This window comes from Centrocercus urophasianus, unplaced genomic scaffold (assembly GCF_019232065.1).
Source record: "Centrocercus urophasianus isolate 14NV4802_14NV808 unplaced genomic scaffold, USGS_Curo_1.0 seq_14, whole genome shotgun sequence".
NCBI classification, from domain to species: Eukaryota; Metazoa; Chordata; class Aves; order Galliformes; family Phasianidae; genus Centrocercus; species Centrocercus urophasianus.
In genome coordinates this window covers 18,929,868-18,956,004 of record NW_024884586.1, presented here as the reverse complement: position 1 = coordinate 18,956,004, position 26,137 = coordinate 18,929,868, and the positions used below count along the sequence as shown (strand labels likewise).

Genomic DNA, 26,137 nt, shown 5'->3' with positions numbered 1-26,137 from the left:
GTTCAGTTACTGTCCTTCCTGTCGTGAAGCCAAAATTCGTCTGGGTGAGTGTGAGTGGATGTAATGATGAATGCCCAGTAACCTGCAGTGAGACTGACCATGTGCGGATCCTGAAGCAGCTCCGCATAGGGCGGTGGAACAGGAGATGGTTCGTGTTGGCTAGAAGTGGCTTTGACAATTAATAACCATGCTCCATTTCTGAAATTGTTCTGTAAGGGCTTGGTTTATTATTTCTTTTTGAGAATGTTTTTTTTTTCTTTGTCATTCTGTTTTCGGTGGCAGTGGCTTGATGGAATGGTCCATGGCAATGCTGTATCTTCCTCCATCCCTTCTGCCTGAAGCACGGCTTTGAAGAGGTGTGGTGCCACGGCTAGGTGCTGAGCAGCAGCCTAAGAGAGCAAGACTGAGGTTTGGTGGACTTGGCTTTCATTTCCTGGGGCTTCTCCTGGTCTCTGATGGTTGTTTGTGGCCTTCTCTCACTTGCTGTTTCTTTCAGTTAAGCCTCAATTGCTTTATTAAGTTTTGCTGAGCCTAAAAAAGGCTTAAGCCTTCCAAAAACTTGGTTAAAGGTTTTCATGAACTTTGAGAGTACCTCCCCATTAGGATTGCAATATTTGATATGAATATGAATATTACACATCTTTTAGGCTGATTAAATTTGGCTTTGTAACTTTAGAAAACAAGTTCCAATCCTGACCTGAAAGCAGACTATTACTTCTTCTAAATGCAAGTATAATTTTTTTTTTTAACCTCTTACTTGGCTTTAATTGAATTGTTAGGCAACTGCGTTTGCATCACTTGTATGTTCCAGCATTGACTGATTTCTATATGTGAAGTTTTTTGAATAGATGTTATGTTGTTACACCCTCAATTTGAGTAAATAGGTGGTTTTGGTCAACTATGTTAGTCACTTGAATCACTATGACCAAATGTATGGGAACTGTTGAGTCATGGCCTGAACCACTGATTGAGCACCTGGGGAAAGGACCAGGTCAGCCCTGAGAGCACAGGTGAAGGCAATTCAGGGCTGTGAGCGGAAGGGGTGGAGCCTGGCTGCACCTCTCGTAGACCTCCATCATTTAAGGGCTGAGTGGCCCTGGGGAAGGATTTCTCCCTGCAGATTCCTCTCTTTAGTGAAGCTTTCTCCTGCAAACCTGGGATCTTCTGATATTGGGTGAGCGATCTTCTTCCCTTCCTTTATAGCACCTTTCTATTGTGCTGGTCCTTCTGTCATTTTACCTCTTGTGAAACACCTTTTTCCATCATATTGATCTATCCAGTTGTTATACCAAATTTCAGGTAACATCTGGCCTATATGTCTGAAAATGTTGCATGTTTGATGAGATATCAATCAAATACATCTTAATCTACACAGGGCTCTGATATCTGTACAGTGCAAAGAATAACCACAATTACTGTAATATAAATACATACCCAGATTGTCTCTAGGGGGATTCAGAGGCCCCGATAAAACTAAGGCATTTTTCCTGTTGATTTTCCACTTTATCTTTAAAGTTTATAAGGTATCTTGAGTCAAATTTAAGTTGATAAAATTATTTTTAACATCTGACAGTTCTCTTTTGTGAATGTACCACCAGATGGTGTCCTAAGTTTTGAGATGTTACCTGATTCAAGCTGATAATATGAAAACAAGAGAATGCAATAAGTTACAAAAACACATTTGTTTTATATTATACATATTTTTAAGAAAGTATTGCTAGTTTACTGGGTAATGGATTTTTCTCATCTGATCTTAGGTGATTTTACATTTTGATTCCAAATTAAAGGAGCTGTTATTACTCACTACTGAGATGAAATGTCTGTTACATAGGTGTGACAATTCAAGCAGAAGCCTGTTTTTTCTGTTGTCTGATCATTGATGCCTGCCAGCCTAATGTTTGGGACCCTTGACTTGAATTTGCTTGGCACCAAAAATGGTTTCTGTCAAATGACTTGAGTACTGTGGTTTAAGTGCCTGAAGTCACTTTCTAGTGATTCTAAATACTTTGTGGTGACTGTATTCATAGAAAAAGCCCAGTGACTGGCTAAATACTTCCCAGTGCGCTTTCCATTGAACAGATATTTTCTAGCTCAGCTGAGTATGTAGTACATGGACTTTGTAGAGAGTTACTTATGAAGTGTGAGTTCTTTTGCCAAGACCAATTATCTGATTTTGTGGAACTGCTACAGATAGATATATAAAGCAGTCTGTTTTGGTTTGGTTTCTGAGCCTCTGTTCTTAATTTACAGTCTGTGATGGAAGCACAGTTTGCATACCTGTCAAGGCTACGAGCTCAAATACCTATGAGGGGGGGAAAAATACACAGATTGCTGAAATACCAACCACATTATTTTGTGTCTCTTTGTGTCATGCTTGTAAGGGCCTCTTCATCAAAGATCTCTTACAAAGTGGTGTAAGATTATCAGGATAAGCAGACAGGTCTTTTGGTAGCTGCAGGTAGATCTAACTGAGGCAAGCCATTTGTGCCTGATCTTGTGGAGGGATCATTATGTTGCTTCTTAATGAAACTCTGTTTCACTCTTTAGAAAATAATGTTGGAGGATCCTGCCAGTGGGCCCAGTTGGAGTAGTGTGTCCAGTTTTGGATGTAATTCTTTAAGAGTTCTTTAGGTAATTTGGAAAGAGAAACTGGAATTTTAATAGCCTTGAAAAATATGTTGTTTCAGGAAAACACCTAAAGAAATGGAACTTGTGTGAGTCTAAAAAAGCCATCTAGGTGTGTGGATGTTAGTCTCTGAAATGACAGCATACCACAGTGGTGCTGAACAGCTTTCCATTTTCATTAGTGTAGTGCACATCCCTGTGTCTGCCAGTGTGTAAAAAGTGCATGGTAAGTAAGACAGCATGAAGGTGTTTATCTTCTCTGGGAGGTGTTCCATCTCAGTTTACAGCAAGGAAAGCTTAGTTTGGTTATTGGGAAACTATTAGCATTTCTGATAGGAAATTGGAAAGACAGTTTAATTCTGACTTAGGGTTTATATATTATTCTGGTCTGTGACTTATTTGTAGCCTGGCTTGAAATAAAACTAGTCTTTAATGGAGGTTCTTGTTCCTGACAGGTGTTCCTGTGCATGTGCTGCTCTGTTTGTGTAAGGTGTATGTCTGCAGTCTCCTTATCTCCAGTGTACCTTCCCCGTATATTATAAAAATTCATTGTTATTCATGGGGCAGCATACAGACAGTTCCTGCAGATGTCTTGTTAGGATAGTTAGCAAAGTCAGCTATGTTGCCTTGAGCATGGAGATGTTGATCCATGCAATAACTTTTATCTCCTGGCTCAGTGGCAGAGTAGTTGATCGCTCATTTGGCAGCATGGCTCTGACACTTGCTATGTGGTTGAGCTCAAGAGCAGTGATTCTGGTAAGCAAAGATCGTTTTAGAATGTTGGTGCTTTATTCCACGTAACTTCTGTCTGAGGTGATGAAATTTGAGTGTAGGCCTTTCTTTGTGGCAATGAATTACTTGGTTTTGTTCAGCAATCTGACAGTGGTACGAGAATTTTAGTATTTGGGGCAACATGTAGTAGAGGGAAATGACTTTAACTGTACATGTTTTATCCCTAAGAAAATCACTATTTTACTAATTTTTAATGAATCATTGCTTTGTAGCATTGGCTTATCTCAGCAGGTGGCTGTGGTGTTCTCCAGGTTTTCCTGCAAGGACCAGGCCTCTGTGAAAATTAGCAGAACAAGTTTTCCAATAATCATACTGCGCATGGCCTAACCTAACAGTGGTCATTTAGCTGCCTTCCAGGGCCTAAGATGCACTTCCATTCCTTTCTCTCCTAGGCCCAGAGGCTTCCCTCCAAGGCAGAAGGGCTTCCTATCCACCTCTTCCTCCTATCGCCCAACAAAAAGCCCTTTCATGAAAGGGCTTTGTGGTGAGCTGCATCTTTCTAGCCTGTCACTCTCCTCCTTTACCTGTGTCTGTGGTAGCTCTCGTGTTCCTCTCATGCAGCTCAACCAGGTTTGTGCAACTGGTTGCTGCAGGAGAGATGTCTCTGAGGCAGTGGGCTGACGCCCCTCTGAGGGGCTGAGGAAGGTATTGCTGCGGAGCATTCTGCTCTGCTGAACTTCCCAGCTTCTTTTTTTGTCAAGTGCAGAATATCCACTGCTATCTACAGTGTGTAAAGTGGCTGTGAGATGGGCCCCAGTGCTGCTGCTGAGTTCTGGGCAGCTGGTATGCTGGTCTGCCCGCCCTGCTCCATGGCTTGTGGCTTTATATAGTCACTTCTCAGCCATTGATCTGCAGCAGATTTAGCCTTGACATACATTTTTAATATATGCTATCCGGTGAGGATGAATAACTGTAGACAAATGGATGTTGTAGCAGGAAGTAGCCTAATGCCCTCTTTTCTTTGTAGGCTATTTATACTTGTGAGAAGTGTTCTCCGCAAGCCCTAACAGACTTGCTGAAGTTAATTAAATCTGGCTGCTGTTTCTAGGCTCTGGGCAGGTGCAGGCTGTGGGTAAATTCCATTTACATCACTGTTGTAAAATGTATTCCTTTACTTTAGAACAAACAAAATCCCCTACTGATTGGTAACATTCCCTCAAAACAGGAAGTTAGCGTAACACCTTATTTGCTTTAAAGGCTTTACATTTTGCTGTTGAGATATGCTTCTTTTATGTGATAGTGTAAAACCTTATCTTCGCTAACTGTTTTATTTTTTTATACTAGCTCATTTTCCCCTTAGTGACCCATGAGAGGTAATTCCTTTCTCTGAACGCAGGTATTGTGATTGAACAGATTGGTTGGTGTATGATGAGGGCAAATACCATTACTGAGTACATGGCTCAATCACTGTCTGGTTCTTGTTAGTGCTACATAGTAAAGGAGAGGAAAGCATGTTTTTTTGAAGCGCTTGATGAGAGTCTTCACAGAGAAATTGACGTACTTCATTTAAGTGAGTCTTAGGTTTTCTAGCAGAATTTGTGAGATAGACGAGTATGAAGGGAAGTGATTCATCTCCATGTAGGTGCTAAGTCAAGAGGTGATCTGAAAATAGAATGTGGATTTGTGCTCTCCTGGCCACTGTATGTACGTTCTATGGCATCTACAAAATCAAACTACTTCCGAGTTCTTGCTTCCAAGAGCTTCTCTCTGTGGAAGTGAAAGCTTCACTTTTCATGGTGACATCCAATAGCATTTGAATTCTATTTGTATTTTTAGTACTCTACCGTAAGAAATGCCCTGTTTGGGCAGTTAGCCTAAAACTCTTCCTGTAATCGTGTATAGTTACTATATGTTTTAATTAGTCAAAACAGGTGTTGTGTTAGGTCTCCTTGTAATAGATAGCTTTTTGATGTTATGTGCAAACTGGTGTCAGCAAGTCACCACACTTCAATGAATGACCTGTTTGTCCTGGGTTAGGTCCCATGCTGCTGTCTTTCTCTAGTGCAGAATGAATTCCATGGGTGCTTGAGTAATCTTAAGCAAGATCCTAAACGTGTGATACTATTCCACTAAATGACAAAGTGTTAGTGAAGAAGACCAGGGAAGTAGAGCATATTTTCATGCAAAAAGAAGCTATCTAAAATTGGAACAAGAATCAGCATTTTTTGCTTTCCAGGAGTAGATTAATGCTCTACATGCATGTTCTGTGTGGCCTGGTCTGATGCAGAGTTCTGAATGATCTTGTACTGTTGTGAATGCTTTATGAAAATAAAAATATCTGTTGCTAATGATTCTAGCGCATCAGGTGCCCGTGTGATAAAACTGGAGAATGTGTATTAAATACCACTGAGATTTCAAGAATGGCATTCTACAAATGCTGGATAAATAACATAAGGTGATTGAATCTGCTGTTGCATTTTAAACATGTTTGTTTTAGTGTGGTAGTGAATTAATTTAGGGAGGAAACTGCTTTGTTTGCCTAAAGATTATCTCAGTTGCATTCCCTTTATGCTGGACAGGTGCTGATGCACGCCTTAACTAAGTGTATGTCCACATTCAAGGGAAAGGAGTTATTTCTTCAAAATCCATGTTTTGGAAGTAGATGGATATGATTTTGCTTATTCTGTTGCACTGAATGTCAGAGCTGCTTTAACTCTGGGCAGGCTGGTCTCAATGTAAGTACAGCTCAGTAAGCTCAGCTGTGCTACAGCTTCACTCAGTACCAGATTGTCAGTGTCCCAGAAACAGAAGGTGGATGGTGAACCATTGGGGTATGATAGGATAAGCTGTTGGAGGCTGTTGCCAATTGAATTAGATCATATTAGCTGAACTAGCTCTGAAGGTGACTGATGTTAAATAACAAAGTGTGAAATGGACTGCCTCTTTGTGCGGAGACAGAAAAATGCACAACAGCATTAATTAGATTTTTGTTAATCTGGTTTGGGTAGCTGGGAGCAATCCTATGTGTCTTTGCAGAATAAGTGCTGTATCTTGGAGGACAAGGAGAAAAGAAAGAAAGGGAAAGCTTTTTTTTTTTTTAACAGCTTTCTAAAGGACTATTCAAAACTACATGAGAGAGCTCTTTAAGGAGTTCAACACACTCATTTTCATGAATGGTAACTTATTTTTACTTTCCTTACCGAAACAGATTAATGATGAAAAAATTCTGAATGTTTGTTCTTGAATTATTTGCAGGTATGGGATAAGATCTGCCTGGGGTAGTAAGCATGGTGCGAGAACGAAAATGCATATTGTGTCACATTGTATACAGCTCAAAAAAGGTAAAGAATTCATACTTGGTTTACATCTAACATCAGTAGGCACTAATATTAAGTGTATGTGAGAAGTTCTCCCATTTTAAAATTGCATGAGCTCTGAGAATTTTTTTCTTGTATTGGGAGCACATTGATCTCGATCTGTCACAAACCAAATAGTATATTTACACGTGCTTTAAAGCATCTTCCTTTAAATGAGCTCTGCAGTATCCTTGATTCTAAATATAAAAAAATAGGGAGGGTTTCAGGGTATTTTTTATATTGCTGCATAGAGACAATAGGGTGAACTGTTTGAAACTTCGTTCAGTTATAAATTGTGCTGCTTATTTTTCCTTTTGGATTTCTATCTTGTTTCTATATGAATGAGAATGAGGAATTGCACAGCACATATTTTTATTAATGGTGTCAGTGAGTGCACGTTGTCTTTTTCATGGAAAGCCTGCACTGAAACAGTGCTTGTTTTTTTTTAATTGTAGTATCTGTCTAGCCACTTGCCACAAGGCTATTATTCAAATGCCAGTGTAATAATTCACTCAACTCAAGGGAATTGGAGGTGTTGTTTTCACTTTGGAGATGTGAATTCAAGGACTGGGGAGGATAACGATTAGAGTCTGTTCTTTGAAGATTTCAAAATATTTCAGCTCAAAAGTCAAGAGAATGTGGAATCTTTAGAATTACTTTCTTGTTTCATAACCAATTCTACTTTTCTTTCTCTTTACTGAAGGAGATGGAAGAACACATGAGGAGCATGCTTCACCACAGAGAACTTGAAAACCTGAAAGGAAGGTATTAGAACCATAGTGTATCTTGCCTCTTTGTGCAGTTTGTTACTCTCGAGAATGACTAATGTGCTATTTCTCAAACAAGCTGAATTGCACAATTTTAGGCCTGGTATATGATAAAGCTGGCAATGACCATGTTCTTGAATACCTAAAACTCAGGAGGCTTGTTAACTGAGACAAATGATGTGGAAAAATAAAATGAAAGGTTAAAAAAAAAAAAAAAAGTTTTGGTTCTTGGCAGCTTTTTGTTTGGTGTCCTGGAAGCACTGTAATTCGGCCTTTGGTAGAATTACAGACACTTTTTTTTTTTTTTTTTTCCTATTAAAACAAACTTTATAAGTCTTTGGTTATTAACTTTTCAACCTCTGTGGGAAATCTGGCATCTTGGATGTAGGACTGCTTATGTGCTTGAGTGTCAGTCTTGTCTTCTGCCTCTCTGGTCTGGTTGTTTGGTTGTGGGAGCTAACCAGGGTAGATGATGGCTTTCATGGTTGTAATTATAATCTCTGGAAAGCGGAAGGAGGTAGGGGGTATTCAAATACCATCCTGATAATATGGAAACCGGATGCAATCAGGGTGCACTTGCAAGTTCTTTTGATTTTGTGTGATCTTTGAGGTAGGCAGAGGTATCAGATGGTCTACACTTAAATACTTGACTAGCTTATAATCATCTTGCACCAGAAACTTCATATAAAAATTGCACATCTATTTAAGAAGTTAAACAACTTCTAAAGGACTAGGAAGTTATTTTCTTTCAACTCCTGAGTGTGGGAGATTAATTTTATTGGGACAAGTATCTTGCATTTGAGGAAGATAAATGGTAGACAGCTTCTGTTTGCATTAGTTCTCAGTTAATGTAGCTTTCCTTCTCTTTTTGTGCAGAAGGAGAGCAGCTGTTATGGCTCCAGGCCTCCTCTTAAAACTTTTTAAGTTTAAATATTGAACACAGATGAAATGAAGCAAGACTGATTCTAATGCCAATATGGTTTTTGCTAGTTTAGAATTCCAATCAAAATTTTAAACTGCTTTGTTTTATAATACTTCAAGACTAGAGAAACTTAAAAATTTATTTCTCTGAATATTTTTATATGCAAAGATTTATGTAACTGCAAAAAAGTGCCAGTTTTTGAGTGCAAGATTGCAATGCCTCCATGCTGCAGCTGAATACACTTGCTTGCGTCAGCTGTGTAGTATTTTATGTTGTGTACAATTGTAAATTATTGCTGTAGTTTTGGCTAAAACAGTAATCCTATGTGCTTCTGTATGGGAACTGTTGAGTCATGGCCTGAACCACTGATTGAGCACCTGGGGAAAGGACCAGGTCAGCCCTGAGAGCACAGGTGAAGGCAATTCAGGGCTGTGAGCGGAAGGGGTGGAGCCTGGCTGCACCTCTCGTAGACCTCCATCATTTAAGGGCTGAGTGGCCCTGGGGAAGGATCTCTCCCTGCAGATTCCTCTCTTTGGTGAGGCTTTCTCCTGCAAACCTGGGATCTTCTGATATTGGGTGAGCGATCTTCTTCCCTTCCTTTATAGCACCTTTCTATTGTGCTGGTCCTTCTGTCATTTTACCTCTTGTGAAACACCTTTTTCCATCATGTTGATCTGTCCAATTGCTACAGTTTCTAATACAAGTCCTCTGGAAAATATTTGGAAAATGAGTATGCTTACTTACATCTGCTAACAACAGTTGCAGTGAAATTTAAAAAAAAAAAAATAGTCCTTATAGGAAGGTGAATGCATTGCAAGTAGTCATACTTCTAACCTGTTTTACAGTCTGCAGTGAGTTCCAGTTGTGTTGTCTTTGTACCAAGACTGCAGCTAGGATTTGAGCTCTACTGTGCCTACTACTTTATAAATTTTATGCTGTATAAATGGAAAGATATTGCTTACATTGAACTGCATATTAACTGGCAGTAAACAACCTCTGTTGCCCAATTTCTTCTTCCATCTGATATTTGATTAATCTGTCTGTGGCTTCAATTTTTATGTTCACTTTGAGAAAAATGTATGAAAGCAGCTTTTTTCAAATAAAATTTGCAGGCTATTTTTTTGAGTTCTGCTACTTATTTAGAAATAATAATTAAAAACCCCAGGCCATCCTGCTTCTATGCCCCACACAGCTGGCCTTGTCAGCTAGGAATGTTCTGAAAACGTGCCTGCCATCAAGCACATCGTAATATTCACTGTGTCTGTTGAGAGTGAGAAGAACTTGTTCTGTTACTGAACAGCTGGGAACTGGTTGCTCAGAAACCAGTATGCCCTCAGCACTAGGAGTTTATTTAGGGCTTCTGGTCAGCTAACTTGTAGAGCATTTCTATTCTAGACTTTCTTCTGGTAGTAATTCTGAGATTAGAGTGACTACAAGGGCAGAAAAGTGATGAGTTGAAAATTTAATGTATTTTAGCATCTCATTTCTTGCCGCTTTAGTATTTTTATAGTTCTTGACTCTTACAGGTAACACAAATTTTTAGAAATTGCGTATTATAGAATTCCACAGTAGCTTGTCAGTGGTCTGATGACTCTCGGCTTCCTATTTCCTTGAGACTGAAATTAGATTACACTTTTAATCAGTATTATTTTTTTACTGGGGAAATGTGTTAATTTAACTGTATATCACTTATTCTAGAAGAATGCTTAGAAGGTATTTGTTCTGGAAAAAGAACTTATGGACTTTTTACTTTGCAGTAACAGCCAGGTTTAAAATGCCAAATGCAAGCAACAGCCCCATAAGGGTGTTTGAATTGTGTGAAATATGATGATAACAAAAATTATATCAACATTTGCTACCTTCAAATTTAACATCCATCTTGAAGTTACATTTTAGATGCGCATACTGGTTCATGCTTTTCTTCCAAATTTAATTTAGTATCTCATGGACTAGAACAGCTTTTTTGAACTACTTAAGGCGCTTTTTCTTGAAGCCTTATTCCTTGTGGTACGTTATGGGAATTGGATGTCAAATAGGAAGCTTAAGCAGACTTCACTTTTGTAATTGAAAATGAAATAATGCTTTTGTATGAGGGGCATAGTCTGCCATTTGAAATATACAGGAAATAAAGCTCTTGGATGCTGTCATTCTGTGAATACGCTTTTCCTGTTCACTTAAAACTGCTTTTGATCTCCTTGTTAAAGAACTGATATTGTGTGGTGTTTCAGGTGACTTGTAGGGAAATGTACACGTGGTGGGAGCATGCCCAGTTCTGGCTGATGTTAGTAGGAATAGTGTAGCAGAAGTGGTAGTAGAAGTAAAATACCCGTTAGCATAACCATTCAGGCACTCAGGCAGTTCTACTTTAATTTCAGTAGTTGTCCATGTAGGGAAGGAAGTTTTAGGTTTCTTTTGTTTTTTTTTTTCTTCTCTTTTAGGTTCTTGGAAGTTAACAAGAAGCAGAAGGGCATTATAATTGTAACACACTTGAGTATTTTCTTTCCAGACTGTCAAGTGCTGTAAGAGCCACAGCTTAGTAATTTGTCACACACATTACATGTTATAGAAGCAACTTTGTCTGTAGCCCAGCTGTGAATTTGTCTGAGACTAGTAGAAACAGTGCATGCATTTAGTCACATTGCAAGTGTGAGTGATAGAAGTTCTGTGTGAGAATAGAAATGAAGGATTTGGAGTATTCACTAAGATGTAATATATCCCTGAGGTATGTTTCGTGTTGAAGTCTCCTTGTCATGTAAATGTGATGTTATAGAGACAGAGCACTTTTTTCTGCAAGAAGTTTTATGTGCAGTTTGCCTTAAGACTAATAGTTGATCTATTCATGGGTGTGAAGATTGTTCTTCCAGTGCATTAGTAAAATTCACTAATTGTATATGGGGTTAATAAAACAGACTGAATATATGTATAGAATTTATGCTTTGACTGTTTACTAGTGAGTGTGAAGTCAGCAAAATGAAGTGCACCCTTCTCCAGGAAACACACTGTGTAAGCTGCCTCTTTCATAAATGAAACTTATCCAAATACTTCATCTGAAATGAAATACGAAGAGTGTAATTTCAATGAATTAGTCTACTTAACTGGCTGTGACTGTGCCTGGATGACTTAATTGGTTAGGTTTCTTAACTAAGTTAGGAAGATGAAAAAAAATTCTGGGGAAACATTGTTTTTAGTAGTTTGCTGGTGGCACTCCACTTAAGGATGCTGGCTTAGTATTTTGAGTAAAGGTGCAATTTATTTCTGTTTCTCACTTTATTTTTTTCTAAAAAAACTGGGGATTCATGTTTGACCTTTTCCATTATGGATCCCAGTTTCTTTACTACAGTTATGAACTGTGCTGGTAAAACAGTGCTACTGTTACAAGACTTCAGTCTTGAGTGTGGCATGGAGTTAGGTAGATTTTGCTAGTATAAATTCAATGTCAGAGTAGTAGGAAACATTGTGGAGGCAGCAAGTGAGTCCTGACTTGTTCCAACTGAATTGGTTGGAGTGAACTATACTTATTCATGTTTTTGTCCTTTTTTTTAACCGTGAACATGCTTTCCCTGTTTGGGTTATTTTTAAATTCCTATTTTCTTAAGAGTGGATTTTCTGTTGGATTTGTTAGGAGAACAAATAGGGTATTTTTAGATTTTTTTAATAAAGGAAAAAAATTGTAACCTTAGTCCAGTATTCTCTGAAACATGAGTGAAACCATTTGTCTGCCACAGCTGTCAACTTCCTCCAGCTGAAATAATTACTGTATTTTTTTAAGATATGTCCTCTAAAGTGGAAAGCAGATCTCATGCACATTTGAACCAAATAAAGTACAGTGAACTGAAGACACCCTCCCATTGCTTGCTGTGCTATGGAGTCTTTAGATTCCAGGCAGCAGTCTCAGCTGTCCCAGTTTAGGTTGTGCTGTAGTAGGATTGGCTGTATCCATGTGCTGCCTCCTCCCTTTTCTAAATTTCGCTGGGGGAAGGCTCAAGGCAAAGATTAAATGTAGAAGCTGTCACCAGGCTTCCCCAGTGCAGCTGGCACCATGGAAGGGCTTCAGAGCAGCTCCTGCTAGCTCTGTAAGCCTTCCATTCTGCCTCCTCGCTCACTGTGTTTCCTCTGAAAAGATTTTGAGTACAACAATTCAAGACGAATTCCTCCTCCTATTTAACACAGCTCTACTACCAAGTCTTCTACCTCTTGATTGTTGGAAAGAAATCTTCTAGAAATCTTACCATCAAAAAGACTAGACATTGAATGAAAAAAACAAACAGAGAATTCAAGTAACTTAAACATACTGAGCAAAACCTAGTAGCCTTGAACACAAGCCATTGGCTAAAGATAAGTACATTCAGAGGAAACAAAGTAAGACCAAAGATAATCCACCATGCCTGTTGGCAGAACCGAAAGCCCACCCTCCGCCTCTCTTCCTAGGGACAGCAACCACGAGTGCCAGGTGTGCAGGGTGACACTGGTGGGCTTGTCAGCATATGCCAAGCACATCTCCAGCCAGCTACACAAAGATAATGTTGATGCCCATGATAAAGTGGAAGAGAAAGAGGAGACAGAAGAAGAATACCTTGACAAAGAACTCATTCAACTGATCAAACAAAGGAAGGAACGGAACCGGTGAGTTTTCTTTTCTTTTCTTAGTTGTAACATCGTAAGAGTGCTTATTGCACAGTTGTTATCTGCTCCAAGGAGTGGGTGCTCATGAAATGCAAACTGTGTGCAGTCAGTATGCCTGTTACAAGAATGGCCTGGGAGAACTAGGTGGAGACTGTAGTTTAAAATGTGTACAGTTGATTCTGCTAAATGTACTTGTTCTGTTGATCTACTATTTGTAGGGAATTACAGCTATCCTCCATTGTAGATTTAAAAAAAAAAAAAAAAGTTATGCTGTCTCATTCAAGTCCCTAATGTGATATCTTGTGCTTTGAGAGTCCTTATGCTGTTATTTTACCATGTGATATTTGTTTTAACAGAAGGGCTTAGTAAATGTAATGGTAATGCTGTTATTGTTTTTAGTGTAATGGGAGAATGGTTCTGCAGGGACACGGTCTTTTCAGAACTGTTGGTGAATGTGTTTTGTTTAAAACTTTTGATCTGCCTTTTTTAAAATAAACTGGCTTGTTCTGCTTATGTCACACTAAAATCCCATAATCCATGAATGAAGTTACTTGCTTGTTTTATCTTGCTGCTTATCAGCAGCTAAAGTATTTCATAGTGAGTCACAAGAATTATCAAGGCTGCAGAGAGTAGCGAGTGCTGCCGTTTATCTTGCATGTGACTGCAAGTGTGCATTGCTAATGTCATGTTCCAATTGGAAATTTATTTTTTCAATGTGTTTACAGCATGGCAGTGGTACTAAAGGGCTGTGTGATTTTTATTTATTTATTTTTTTTTTTTGAAAGAAGCTCTTGCTCACTACTGGAAAATTTCAATTAGTGCCTTATTGTGCATAACTGTAGTTACTGTTTGTTTTGAATCCATTTACTAAAGTGTCTCTGTGTGGTGGTCGTGTTTTTATAATAGTCGATGTAGATAGTAACAAAGTCATTTTTCTTCATTCTTTAGTGAAAGTGCTGTTAGTACGGTGCTATTCTGAGACAAATAAAATCTTATAAATCTCTCAGTTGGACATGCACTTGGGGAAAGAAAAAAATTACATGGGTAAAGTTACAGCAAAACTGTTTCCATTAGATCATAGTCCAGTTGAGTCGTCTCCCAGAACTAAAGGTATCACTGAGACATCGTTTATTTGATTTCTTGTCTTAAAGCTCAGTTTAGCTTATGCAGTAGCTCATTTCCACTAGACATTAATTATTTGTGCATCTTTTCGCCACATTGGAATGTGTTGAAATCTTAAAAGGTGGTACAATATAAATTTCAATTTATTCATATCAGTATTTTTTAGCAGAGTAGTATGAAAGCTTCCTGTCTTGCTTGTCCAGGAACTTAGAGTACGTGTATTTCTGTGATCAGTTTTTGGGAGTAAAAACTTTTATTAAGCATTCCTCATTTGGTAGAATAGATACTTAATATGTTTAGAGTGCTGACCCTGGGAATAGCTGCAAATGTTAAGGTAGCATTTATCTTTAAATGTGCATGTGATAATTTACCATGTGCTCTTGACAGACTGCCAACCACAAGTATTATCCAAAGGGCAGTAGATAGGGCTTTTGGGAGGCCCTCGCAGAAATGCATGCTGTGGACTCCTGGTTTGTTGTTTAAAACAAGACAAAATAGGTTTTTGTATCTGAGTTGTGGTTTCTGTGAATGTTCTATATCTGTGAGATATACATAAATTGAGCTTTATAAACTGAGACATGTTCTTAATTGTTTTTTTTTTTTCTATGAAGTAGAATAACTGCTTTTCTCAGTGGTTTCTAATTTTCCTTCTATTTTGTATCAATTCACTCTAGTTATACTGTCTAGTACTAACAGAGTAGTCTTCAGGGAAAAAATCTGACTACTTATTAGTTTTTTTTTTTTTCCTATATAGATCCCTCAAATTGCAAAGAATGTACAATGAAAATAGGCTTTCTGACAGCTCTCTTTGAACTATGCCTGAATCATGTCAGTTGTTCTTGTAGGAGCAAATTTGAAATGCGAGGTTTAAGTAAAGGCATAACGCTAGAGTTGAAAGTCAACCACTACAGAACCTTGAATGATAAAGTCAGCTAAGCTAAGTCAGTTGCCTCTGTTACTTCTTAAAATATCTCCCTAGCGAAAGATAAATGGATGAGACTTGTATTATGTTGGATTTCATTGAAATAGCATCAGAATTTGTTTTCTTCTGAATTGTTTTGTAGGCAAGTTGAACCATGCTGTACAAACCAAGAAACAGAATGCGATGATAGGAGATCACAGAGGAGGCGAGAAGAGAGAGCTACATACAAAGAAAGAGAAGCTTATGATCAGTCATCGTGGCATCATCATAATGCATTACAAAGGGACTGGAAATGGGAAAGGGATGATTATATTAATTCTAGACAGGGCAGATTTTCACATTCCCAGAGAAACCTTAATATAAGTAGGCATCCAGGTGGCCCAAGGGGACGCTCTGGGTGGCACCAAAATGTTTCAGGAAGCTCTTCAAGTTGGCATAAGTATGGGAATTCTGGAGTTGTTTGGCATCCAAATGGGCGAGGAGGAGGAGGAACATCAAATTGGCATCACAATGCCAGAGGGAGGAATTCTACTTGGCACACGGAAGGAACAGGTAATTTTTCTAGTTGGAATTGCAAGAGTTATGGAGGAAACTGGAAGTCTATTTCTCATGGTGCAAATAGCTGGAATTTTGGAAGCTCTGGAGATACATACTTATTAGAGCCAGCTAAATATAATAAGGAAAGATATATGTGGCAGTGGCAGGAGAAAGACGTGACTGTTCTTCCATACAGAGATCGAAATAATAGGAGTGACTCATTTGATTTTACTAGTGATAAACTTCCTTCTGAGGGGGCATTGGATTTTGGTACTTCAAAGCAACCAGAAAGTAAAGCTCCAAGAAACAGTGGGAAAAGTGGGAGCCCTTCAAGAGAAAAAATACATCGCTGGACTCCCTACCCATCCCAAAAATCTGTAGAGCAGCAGTCATGGTTTGAAGATGTTTCTAAAGCTACAGAGAAAATGGATTCTGTATTTTTGCCTCTTACTGAATCACCAGGAAAGGGAAAGACTTGTGAAGCCACTGCTAGCGTCCCAAAACTTAAAAAATCAGAAGCATCTTCCCATTCTAATGTAACTCTAGATTACCCTGATTCCAGTGATGAAAAGCCTGACAAAGATGATGGCAGAAGTAGTAGGATGCCATCGCTGAAATCCCCTCTTCTAAATATTACAGACATGAAGTTGTCTTCCCAAAAGCAAGACACCAAAAGTCTGTTAAAAAATGTTAAGTCTCTGTTGTCCTCACCTAATAGCAAAGAACAGAACTGTTTGAAAGCATTGAATCTGGAAGCTAACAATTTACCTTCTTATTCATCAAAGCTGCGTGGTCTGTCTGCTGATAACTTAGAAGGAAGCAACAAAGACGCACTTAGCAGTAATGTTGGGGAACCTGCTATTAACTTAGGTGAAGCAGAACGAAAACCCAAAGATATTCAGTCCAACCATTCCTTACAAAGTCCTCCCTTAAACTCTTGCAAGAATACAAGTGATCAGAATATGGAAGGAACTGGGAAAGCGTCACCGAAGAACAAGTTCAGACTACATTCATTGGAAGATGTGAGTGATGATGAGTTAACAGGAAGAGAGAAATTAGAAATAAGAGCTGAAAAACTGAGTCCTTCTGTTAGTTCTTGTTTACCCTGTGACACTCCAGAAGGCAAACTTGCTGCCTCTGAAAAGGATGTTGATGAAAAGCCATCTGCTTCAAGCATTGCATCTGCTGATCTGAAAGATTCTGCATTTCAGATGGAATCCACAGTTTCTTCATCAAACAGTCAGGATCACTTGCATGTGGGTTTGAGAATCTCCTCACAGGAGAAAGAAGCGAATGAAGAGCATGTCAAGTCAGGCGGTCGCTTTGAGGTGGAAGGTTTTGAAAATCATTCAGACCATGAGCTGCAGAAGGGAGGAAGTCAATCACTAGGCCTCCTTCCTGATTTAAGCAAACTTGGCCTCCCAGCCTCTCTGCAAAGAGATCTGACGCGACATATTAGTTTGAAGAGCAAAGTGGGAATACACCTTCCAGAGCCCAATCTCAATAACGCACGGCGCATTCGGAATATAAGTGGCCATCGGAGAAGTGAGGCTGAGAAAGAATCGGGCCTTAAACCAACCCTCAGGCAGATTCTTAGTGCTTCCCGGCGAAATGTAAACTGGGATCAAGTCATCCAGCAGGTATCAAAGAAGAAACAGGAGCTTGGCAAAGGTTTACCAAGGTTGGTAGCTTTCTAGTGTGACTGTGTGTGTGTTTAAGGGAGTGGGTTGTTTTCACCTCATCTTAGGTGAATTTCAAAATGCTAAAATGAAGACTTTATAATCGAGCATTTTACACAACCATCTTTTTGCACATACAAGTACTTGGAATTTTTTTTATTGCTTCTGTGGCAGTCTGTCCACAAATAAGTGACTGGAGTTTGCTGCTCAGAACAGACTCTGATCAGCTCGTAATAATGGCTTAATACCTGAATGTGACGTCATGACATATATGACACTAGGAACACACTTGCATTTCAGGTTCTAATAAATGGAAGTATGTAAAACATAATGAGGATGTGAACAGCACTGTTGCAATTACTTCATGCACTCAGGACTACAAAAATTGAGTTTGCTTGAGTTGTTGCAGACAGAATAAATGTTTCCTTTTCAGATATTTATCTGTTTTAATCTGATAAGCAGTTTGTGTTTGTATTTAGAGTGACTGTAAAATAGTTAATGCTTTAAGCCTCATAGAGGGCCTGAAGGTTTTGCAGACTCTTGAAAATATGTAATCTTTGCTAGTACCAAACTGGATTACAGGTAGTTCTGAAAATGATATGTTTTGCTTCTTTTTGAGATTTTGCTTTAGAGTTGAGCTTTATAAGACACTGAGGAGCAAAGGTATCAGCTTTAATGTTGTTTGAGTGATGAACAGATCTTCAAATTTCAAAATTCTAAAAGCTAATGAAGATTCTTTTCATGATTTGGAAATTGTCTTGTCAGTTCTTAGCAACAAAATGTGTTTTTTTGTGATGCACAGAAGATACTGCTTTGCTACATGAGGCATAAACTGCAGAATACCAGTTTAATGAGTTGCTCATCTTTTCAAACAGTAACATGCAGCTAGGAAAAGGGGAGTCTTCTTGGTTTTTTTAGATTCAAATAATTTGTTACACACGTGGTTTTTTCTTTTTGTTGAAGGTTTGGTATAGAAATGGTGCCTCTCGTTCAAAATGATCAAGAGAGTCTAGAACTTGGTGAAGAATCTGATCTGTCTACTCTGGAAGGATTCCAGTGGGAAGGGATTTCCTTAGCAGTGCCTGGATCAGCCAGAAAACGTAGCTTTTCTGAAAGCAGTGTCATTGCAGACAGACACCCTTCTGCTTACAGCTTTTTTAGTGAACAACCCAAAGCAAAAGAACGTGAGGAAAGGCAAATAGTTGCAGACAGACACCTATGTGATATAACATCTGGATACGAGGCAAGTGTTGACATTGAAGCTGACTTGAAACAGGAGACCTCTTCTCTTTCTTTGTCACCATTTATATCTGAAAGAACTGAGACCCCTGGAAAGAAACAAAGCCTACAGGCTAGTTCTGAGCTCGCTGGCCTCACAAAAGCAGAGCAAGACAGTCTAGACAAGAGAACATCTCTTCTTGAAAAACAGAATGTGTTAGAAATCTCAGAAGAAAATCCTCTGGCTTCAAGTGATGTACTTCTTGCAGTGTCTAGTAACGTAGATGCAGCAACGGACAGTAGCTACACTTCTGGTACTGAGCAAAATGACAGCCAAGGAATTGGAAAGAAACGAAGAGCGACAGGAGTAAGTGTACAGTTCTGTGCAGTTTTGGTGTGCTAAAAATGTAATTTCCCAGGTATATATCCCATCCTAGAAAGATGACTTTCTCTTTGTCTTATTGCCTTGTATGTTAATAGGTTTATCTTGCTTATTTGACGTAATTGTATTTAAATATTTTCAATTTCAGCTTTTTTAGCACAAGATTTTTGGTTAGTCCTTTTCTATTAGTAGAAACTACAGATGCTCTTCAGTTCTGATTCAGTGATAAGCTAGTAAATAAGCTGTTAAAATATTTCCATGAAAGTAGTTAGAGTTGCAGTGAGGATCTTTTGTTTTGTAAAACTGAAATGAAAGCTAAAATGTAGTAGACATTTTGTTTTCTTAGACATTTCAGGTCTTATGGTCAAACAAGGGAAGACAATCCTCTTTACAAAACCAAACACTTAAAATAAGGTAGAAAAAGATTGAAGATGATAGCCTATCTGTCTCTAAGCCAGAAATTTCTCCATCTGAATGTTTAATTGCCTTGTCTTAGTCTTACACAAAGTAAAATAGATGCTTCTGAACAAATTAATCAGAATGGATTTGCTAAATGCAGGATGTGAGAATTTAAATTCCTCAGTAATTTCATCCTTTAGATTGTCAACTAAATCTATTAAACAGAAAATCTGAACCAAGTATGGTCTTGAGAATCTAAGCATGTTGAAAGCTGACTGCTTATTTAATATTTCATGTTAGTTGAGATGAAAACATGGCACTCACTTTGTTTCATTCTCACTTTTAAGAAGAGAGGGAAGGACAAGTTACATAAGAATGCGCAGAACTGTACATATTCTTTCCCGCGGTTAGGAATGATGCTCCTTGAGATAAGAGTGGATGTTTGTCGTCTTGATTTAGGCAATCTTGCCGTAGTGTCTTTTGTTAACAAGAGATCTTACTTGTAGGAAGGATCCTCTCCTGAAATCCCCAGTCTGGAAAGAAAGAATAAAAGAAGAAAAATCAAAGGTAAAAAAGGTGAGTGACTATTATGTGCATGTATGTCTAGGGTAGAGATTGTAAATGCCTAGTAGTGTTCTGACTTGGCTGTAGTGACTGTTCCTCAGTGTTACATTGGTGTGTCTTGGCTCTTGCTCAGGGTCATAGGGTAGACTCTTGTCAGGTCTGTAAGACCTACAGAATTAGAGCTAGAACAACCTGAAATGTTTGGGTCTCTTCTCTTTCCATCCTTGTTTGGAATCCTGGCTTCTGGGTGACTAGTAAAATTCAATGTGTGGAAGGATTTGCTTTGTATTGCTTGGTTCTATCACCATATCATTGTAGTAAATCTATTGAAAGAAATTAACTTGAAAAAAGCTGAGGAGTGCACAAATTGAAACTTGATTGATTTGGAGCGTGTCTGTAATGCCAGAGGGCCTCTAAAAAAGAATATTTATTGAAAACAGTGCTTGCAGATTGTTAGGAGATTGTAAACAAATCTCGCAGCCGAGATGCTATTTTGATTAGTAAATGTCATAGAGGTCTTTTAGTCTTACCCACCTTTTCTTGACCTCTGAATTAGCTGAATAATTTAAATGTTTAGTTTAAATTTGTCTTTGCCTTTTTTTATTACATTACTGAAAAGTATGAATTTGTACTTCCTGTGTAAATATACTTCAGTAGAAGATCGTTTTGGAAGAAGGTGACTTTCTGTTCAGTGCTGGAAAAACTGACTTAAAAAAAAAAAAAAGCTACTGCAGTCAAAGTTGAGATCATTTGAAGAGAATTATTCTTGTTCTGCTATGTAATAAGTGACTGTTCCTGTGCACAGATGCTTTTAAGTCTCTTGCATAACTATTAACACTTTACCTAATTCATGTGTTTGTTTGGAAGTGATAATATTTGAGGTAATACTTGTCATGTATTTTAATGTGTTGCAAGTACCATTATATGCTAAATTATGCTGACTTTTTTTCCAGAACGTTCTCAAGTAGACCAGTTGTTGGCTATTTCACTGAGGGAAGAAGAATTGAGCAAGTCCCTGCATAGCGTGGACAATAGTCTCTTGCAGGCTAGAGCTGCCCTGCAGGCTGCATATGTTGAGGTTCAACGGTTCCTTGTGTTAAAGCAACAGGTAACAGTAGGCTTTTGAGACTGGTAGAACTAGAAGTTAGCAGCCTGAGAAACTACCATTAATAGAAGTGATTAAAAACCTCCTGTTTTGCAGATAACCATGGAAATGAGTGCACTGAGAAGCCAGAGGATCCAGATCTTGCAAGGCCTACAAGGTATGAGATACTGTGAAACAATAGCACTGAAATACTGACTCATTCTTTGAACTCAGTGTCTAGTAAAAATTGTGCTTGTAAATAGTACAACAAACTTTAGGCTTTTCACAGTGAACTCTTTATTGTTCAGATGTGATATGTTGCCTTTGGTAGTGCTGGATCTACTGGATTTCTTGCAAATTTTTCTCTTGTCTATCTGTCAGAAATTATCTCTTGACACCGCTGACTTTTTTTTTTGTTTTTCCTCTTCTCTTTTACCATTAGAGACATATGAACCTTCTGAACTGTCAGAGCAACTCCCCAGTAGTGTCTCAAGTGAGAGAAGAAACAGTGAATCTCAGGTGTCAGCTGATTTGCTTCCTGCAGGCTCTTTCTTGCCCCTTTTGGACACTTTGTCTGTACCTCCACTGGGAACTGCTGTTCACATAGACACATCAACACCACTCCATTCTGGCATCACATTCACCACTCCTCCGGACTCCTCAGTACAAATTAAACGAGAACCTGTGTCTTTGGAAGCCTCAGAAGAAAACGTGAATACTGTACTCCAGAGCTCTCTGTGTGCTTCACGAACAGAAGTGGTAGCACAGAAGGATGGTATGTGTGGCTCTTTTCTTAAGGGGTAGCTTTATGAAAATGCAAGAAATTCTTTTGCTTTTTTCTGTAGAATAAGCCAGTTAGGTGACAAACCTGCAGGCTGTTGTGCAGGAGTGAACTCCCATTGAGCAGCTGAAGCACATTAGTCTTGAATCTTTTGCCCCCTTGCTTTGATTCTTGTACACAAGTAAACATTTTATTTCCCAGTGGCATTTTTTAAAGACCGAATAGCTGACTGGAAGAGCAGATGTGCATGTGTACGTATCCTTTCAAGATACAGGAATATATACTTGTAGCAGAAATGTTAAGTCATGGGCTTGAAACAGAGATTAAGCACCTGGTGGGAAGTCAGGGCCAACCCAGTGAAGCATAGCTGTGTGCAATGCAGCTTACATTGTGGCTCCACCCCTTTCCAGACCTCATTTAAATGTTTGTACTGGAGGCAAGCATATCTTGCTGAAAATTCCCGCATACCTAAGGCCTTCCTAGGGTAAGCAGATTCTTTCCTTTGTTTCTCTGTCCACAGCTGCCACATTTGAGCATGTCCTCATTTACTGCAGCCTAGGACTTTGCTACTGCACTGTCATTGCTGTGCTTTCCATAGCGTTACAGTGTTACGGTACTTTACATGCACATTTAATTATAAACGAAAAATTGCAGGGAAAGCAAGCTTTGCATCTTAGAGAATGAATATAACACTAGTCTCTTTTCTTCAGAAGAAATCATCCAAAAAACATCAGTGTATCCGGTTATCTCTGCAACCATATCCCTATCAGAGCTGACAGCTTGTTTCCAGCACACTAGTCAAGAAGTTCACAAGCCTGCTGTGGATAGGGGAAAGGCTGGACTTTTGGAGAATCCTTCTCCTTCGCTGTCTACTTTCAGCAAAAGAGAAGCAAATGGAGTGACTGAAAGCTTTTTACTGGATCAGTGTAGCACCTTGCTTCCAGATCGTTCAGTCCTTCTAGAAATGCCAATGGATAAAACTCCCAGATTGTCAGCAGAACCATCGGAACAACAGGCAGCAAACACTCTAGTCCCAGCAGAAAAGGGAAACAGAAGGAGAAGAAAGTTAAGAAAAAAGAAAACGCTGAGGGCAGCTCATGTGCCAGAAAACAGTGACACAGAACAGGATATAATTGACTGTAAGCCTACCCGGAAGGTCAAGAGTGGAAAAGTTTCTAAGGGAGAAAAAATTACAACATCAACTCCTCAAAAACAAGGAGATGGTGTTGCTGTTCAAGCAGCTAGAAACAAGGATGAGAATGATAGTGATGCTTCTTTGGAACTAGTGGAAGTTGCAGTGCCCCAGTGTGAAGTGGTTGATGTTGGTTCATCAGAGTCAGGAGATGAGAAACCAGATAGTCCATCAAAGAGAGAGTTGTGCAGCACTGTGGACCAAGCAGTCTTAGAGGCATCTTGCTCAGGTTATGATGAAGTGAGCTCTACCAGTGAGATTGGCACAAGTTATAGGGATGATACGAAAAGAAGGTAAGATTGTTTTAGATTTCTCAAAAGTAAAAGCATTAAATGATGCTTGTAAGATGTATTTTTTTCCTGTTGAGAAAGTTTTACATCAGTAATTCTTAATTTTGTTTGGAAATTAAAATTGAGGGAAAATGTGCCTGTCTGTATGTTGTAAATTGAATTTGCTTCTTTAATCCAACTAACAAATGTACATTGTTGTCTGCCAGTTTCTCTAACAATTGGAACGTGGTCCTGCTGCATGGAAAATATTTTTTATCTTAACCTATTATAGACAATTTTCTGCTTAGTGCAGAGTCTTGTGTTCTGGAGTACTACTTATACCAATAACTTATCGGAAAATGAGCAAGCAGAATCCAATCTTGCTACTTTATTTCTGTTACAGTGTGGCTGACACACAGGCTTCTATATCATCACTAAGAGGATCAAAGAACTCATCAGGTATATCTTTTAAGCTGTTCTTGTAGTTTGTGTATCATAGATTGCAAGAACTGAAGTCAGGTCTAGACTAAGCTGCTGCCAGAGGAATTTAGCTATGAAGATGAAGTACACTTAAAGCATTAAAAGTGAAGCATGCTCACGTGCATCATCACTCACTGAGAGCTTTGTGCCTTGAGCCTTTGCTACCCCATCCCCCATTAACAGACCTTCTACACAATTTCTGTGAGGCTGTGGGACAGACAATAATACAATCCTCTTGCTATTTTTAAAGATCTCTCTGGATTTGATATATGAAGACTCTTCAGGTTTATGTTGTATTGTGACACTTACAGACTCCAGCTGAGAACTGCAGTGAAATCTATAAAGATGCTGAGCCTACATAATAGTTCCAGTGTTTGGTGGGGAGAAAGGAAAAAAAACAAACAAACAACAAAAAAACCCACAAAAAAACAGTAGTATGTTTGTGTTTCTTCACGTAATCAAAGAATGTGCGTCTCTATTCTACAGAAGTGTCTTCAGAGCCAGGTGAGGATGAAGAACCTACAGAGGGGAGCTTTGAAGGACACCTGGCTGCAGTGAATGCTATTCAGATTTTTGGGAATTTGTTGTACACCTGCTCAGCAGACAAAACAGTTTGTGCCTACAATCTGGTTGTAAGTAAGGTTGTGACAATGGTGTAAGAATAGTTCCAATCACAAGGTTGCAATTGTATGCTTGTGAAGCATTATGTAGTTAAGGAGATAGCTGCTTTGAGTGCTTTTTTGAGCGAGTTTTTTTTTTTTTACTCTATCTTCAAGTCTCTCTTCTCTCCCCTTCATCTTGTAGGAGGGGTAAAAGGCATTTGTTGCAGGTCCTGCTGTTTTTATTAGCTGCTCCATCCTACTTTGTCAGGCATGGATCCTGAGAGGTATTGCAGACCTTTAGTGTGATGGACCATATGCTTTGCTTTCTAGAGCAGGAAGTGTGTGGCTGTCTTTGAGGGACATACTTCAAAAGTGAACTGCCTCCTAGTCACTCAGACAAATGGGAAGAATGCTGCGCTTTACACTGGCTCAAGTGATCACACCATCAACTGTTACAATATCAAGGTACTTCAATTCTGTGTTGATGAACATGTACTGCTTTGTTACGCAATGACTCTTTGCAAATATAAATGAAATAAGTCATTTAAAACCTGGTGAGCTATACATGAGCTTTACTTCATACCTCATTAGAGCAAAGCAGGAAGAAAAAAATGAAAAAAAAAAAAAAAAAAAAAGGTAATCTCTTGGTTTATCAGTGGACTCCTTGTCAGAACAGCATGATGAGACCTCATTGGGAATGCAAATGTGCGGGATGGTTGTCTGAATTTTGAATTCACTTTATCTCTAATTTCATTTCTGATATAAAATGTAGTTCTCCTTACAGAACAGCTCTTGATAGAACAGGCACAGAAGGCTGAGGATTTTTGAAGCTGGAATTAGAAAGATAAACAGTAGGAAGGCTTGTTCTACATGTACGCTCATCACTCCAAAAGTAATGCCTTCCAATTATTTCAGCGGAGATTAGAGCAGATGCAAAGGGCACAATAATACTAATTGTGATTTGATAGAGCGAATGTTCATCTGCAAAACTCTATTTGAAGATAGTCAACACCATTAGCTGTGCATTTTTTCCAGTAATAAACAAGAGCCTGCATCCTATGCTTATAAAAACCAGCACCAGTAGAGGTGACAGCTATGCATGGACTTCTGGAATGTGACTTGTCTTTCACCTTCCTGTTACCACTGCTGAAATGCAGCACTTGCAGCCTGACTGTGCTCACATCCTCTGTTTGATCTCCATAAATGTTCAGCAAGCATCAGTGAATGTCTGTGGGTGCCATTTTCTCCGTATGTGGGAAATCAGTGACACCTGTGTTTCATATGCACTTCATGTCAGGCATCATATTGTCAGACTGCTCTTCTGCTGTCATCTGTCGCAAGGCAACAGAATGTAATGGAATATTGGGTAGTTTGCCTCTATTGCCAACCACCAATGCCTCTGATGTTGTGGGCTAACGTAAAATAGGAGGCATTACTTTCAGGGCAGCCCTCTTAGATTTAAGGACTGGAAGGTAAATATCTGCTTTTGGGAGTAAACTGCCAGATGCTTTTAACACTTCAGATGATGATTCATGGCATGTTCCTGTGGAGGACTTCATGGGTATTCCTTGAACTCAAGCTTGTAACAGGGTGTTTTTCATATACCTACTCTAAGCCAGTATATATGTGGCTAGAAGAAATCTTTTAGTGCTATAGATACTACAGCTAGTTGCTTAAGTACCATCAAGTCCCAAATATAGGAATGAGCAGATAAAAAACAAACAACCAAAAAACAAAAAACAACAGGATCGGACTGCTGGGTGACACCAGGTATTGAGATGTTTTTCTTCAGCTCTGCTAGTTCAAAAAATGTAGTCTTAGGTGAAAATCGTCATTCACTCCAGACTTTTTTTTTTTGTCTCTGAACTGTTTTCAGTTGAT

General features: G+C 38.8%; 1 protein-coding gene across 3 annotated transcripts in view; it reads left to right on the top strand.

Annotated features, from left to right (window-relative positions):
• ZNF106 (zinc finger protein 106) overlaps positions 1-26,137 on the top strand; it is a 36,044-nt gene that overhangs the window by 309 nt on the left and 9,598 nt on the right. Inside the window, exons 2-15 of one of the 3 annotated variants that reach the window (XM_042814301.1) lie at positions 283-408; positions 6,613-6,698; positions 7,417-7,478; positions 12,831-13,025; positions 15,212-17,287; positions 18,249-18,870; positions 19,791-19,860; positions 20,802-20,956; positions 21,050-21,110; positions 21,375-21,707; positions 22,427-23,198; positions 23,578-23,633; positions 24,141-24,286; positions 24,587-24,721. In XM_042814301.1, coding sequence (XP_042670235.1) covers positions 6,645-6,698; positions 7,417-7,478; positions 12,831-13,025; positions 15,212-17,287; positions 18,249-18,870; positions 19,791-19,860; positions 20,802-20,956; positions 21,050-21,110; positions 21,375-21,707; positions 22,427-23,198; positions 23,578-23,633; positions 24,141-24,286; positions 24,587-24,721 — 4,737 coding nt within the window. In that variant the 5' untranslated portion in view covers positions 283-408; positions 6,613-6,644. Of the gene's footprint in view, positions 1-282; positions 409-5,727; positions 5,813-6,612; positions 6,699-7,416; positions 7,479-12,830; positions 13,026-15,211; positions 17,288-18,248; positions 18,871-19,790; positions 19,861-20,801; positions 20,957-21,049; positions 21,111-21,374; positions 21,708-22,423; positions 23,199-23,577; positions 23,634-24,140; positions 24,287-24,586; positions 24,722-26,137 lie in introns of those variants that run through there. The other 2 variants (XM_042814299.1, XM_042814300.1) reach the window with 2 other exon arrangements.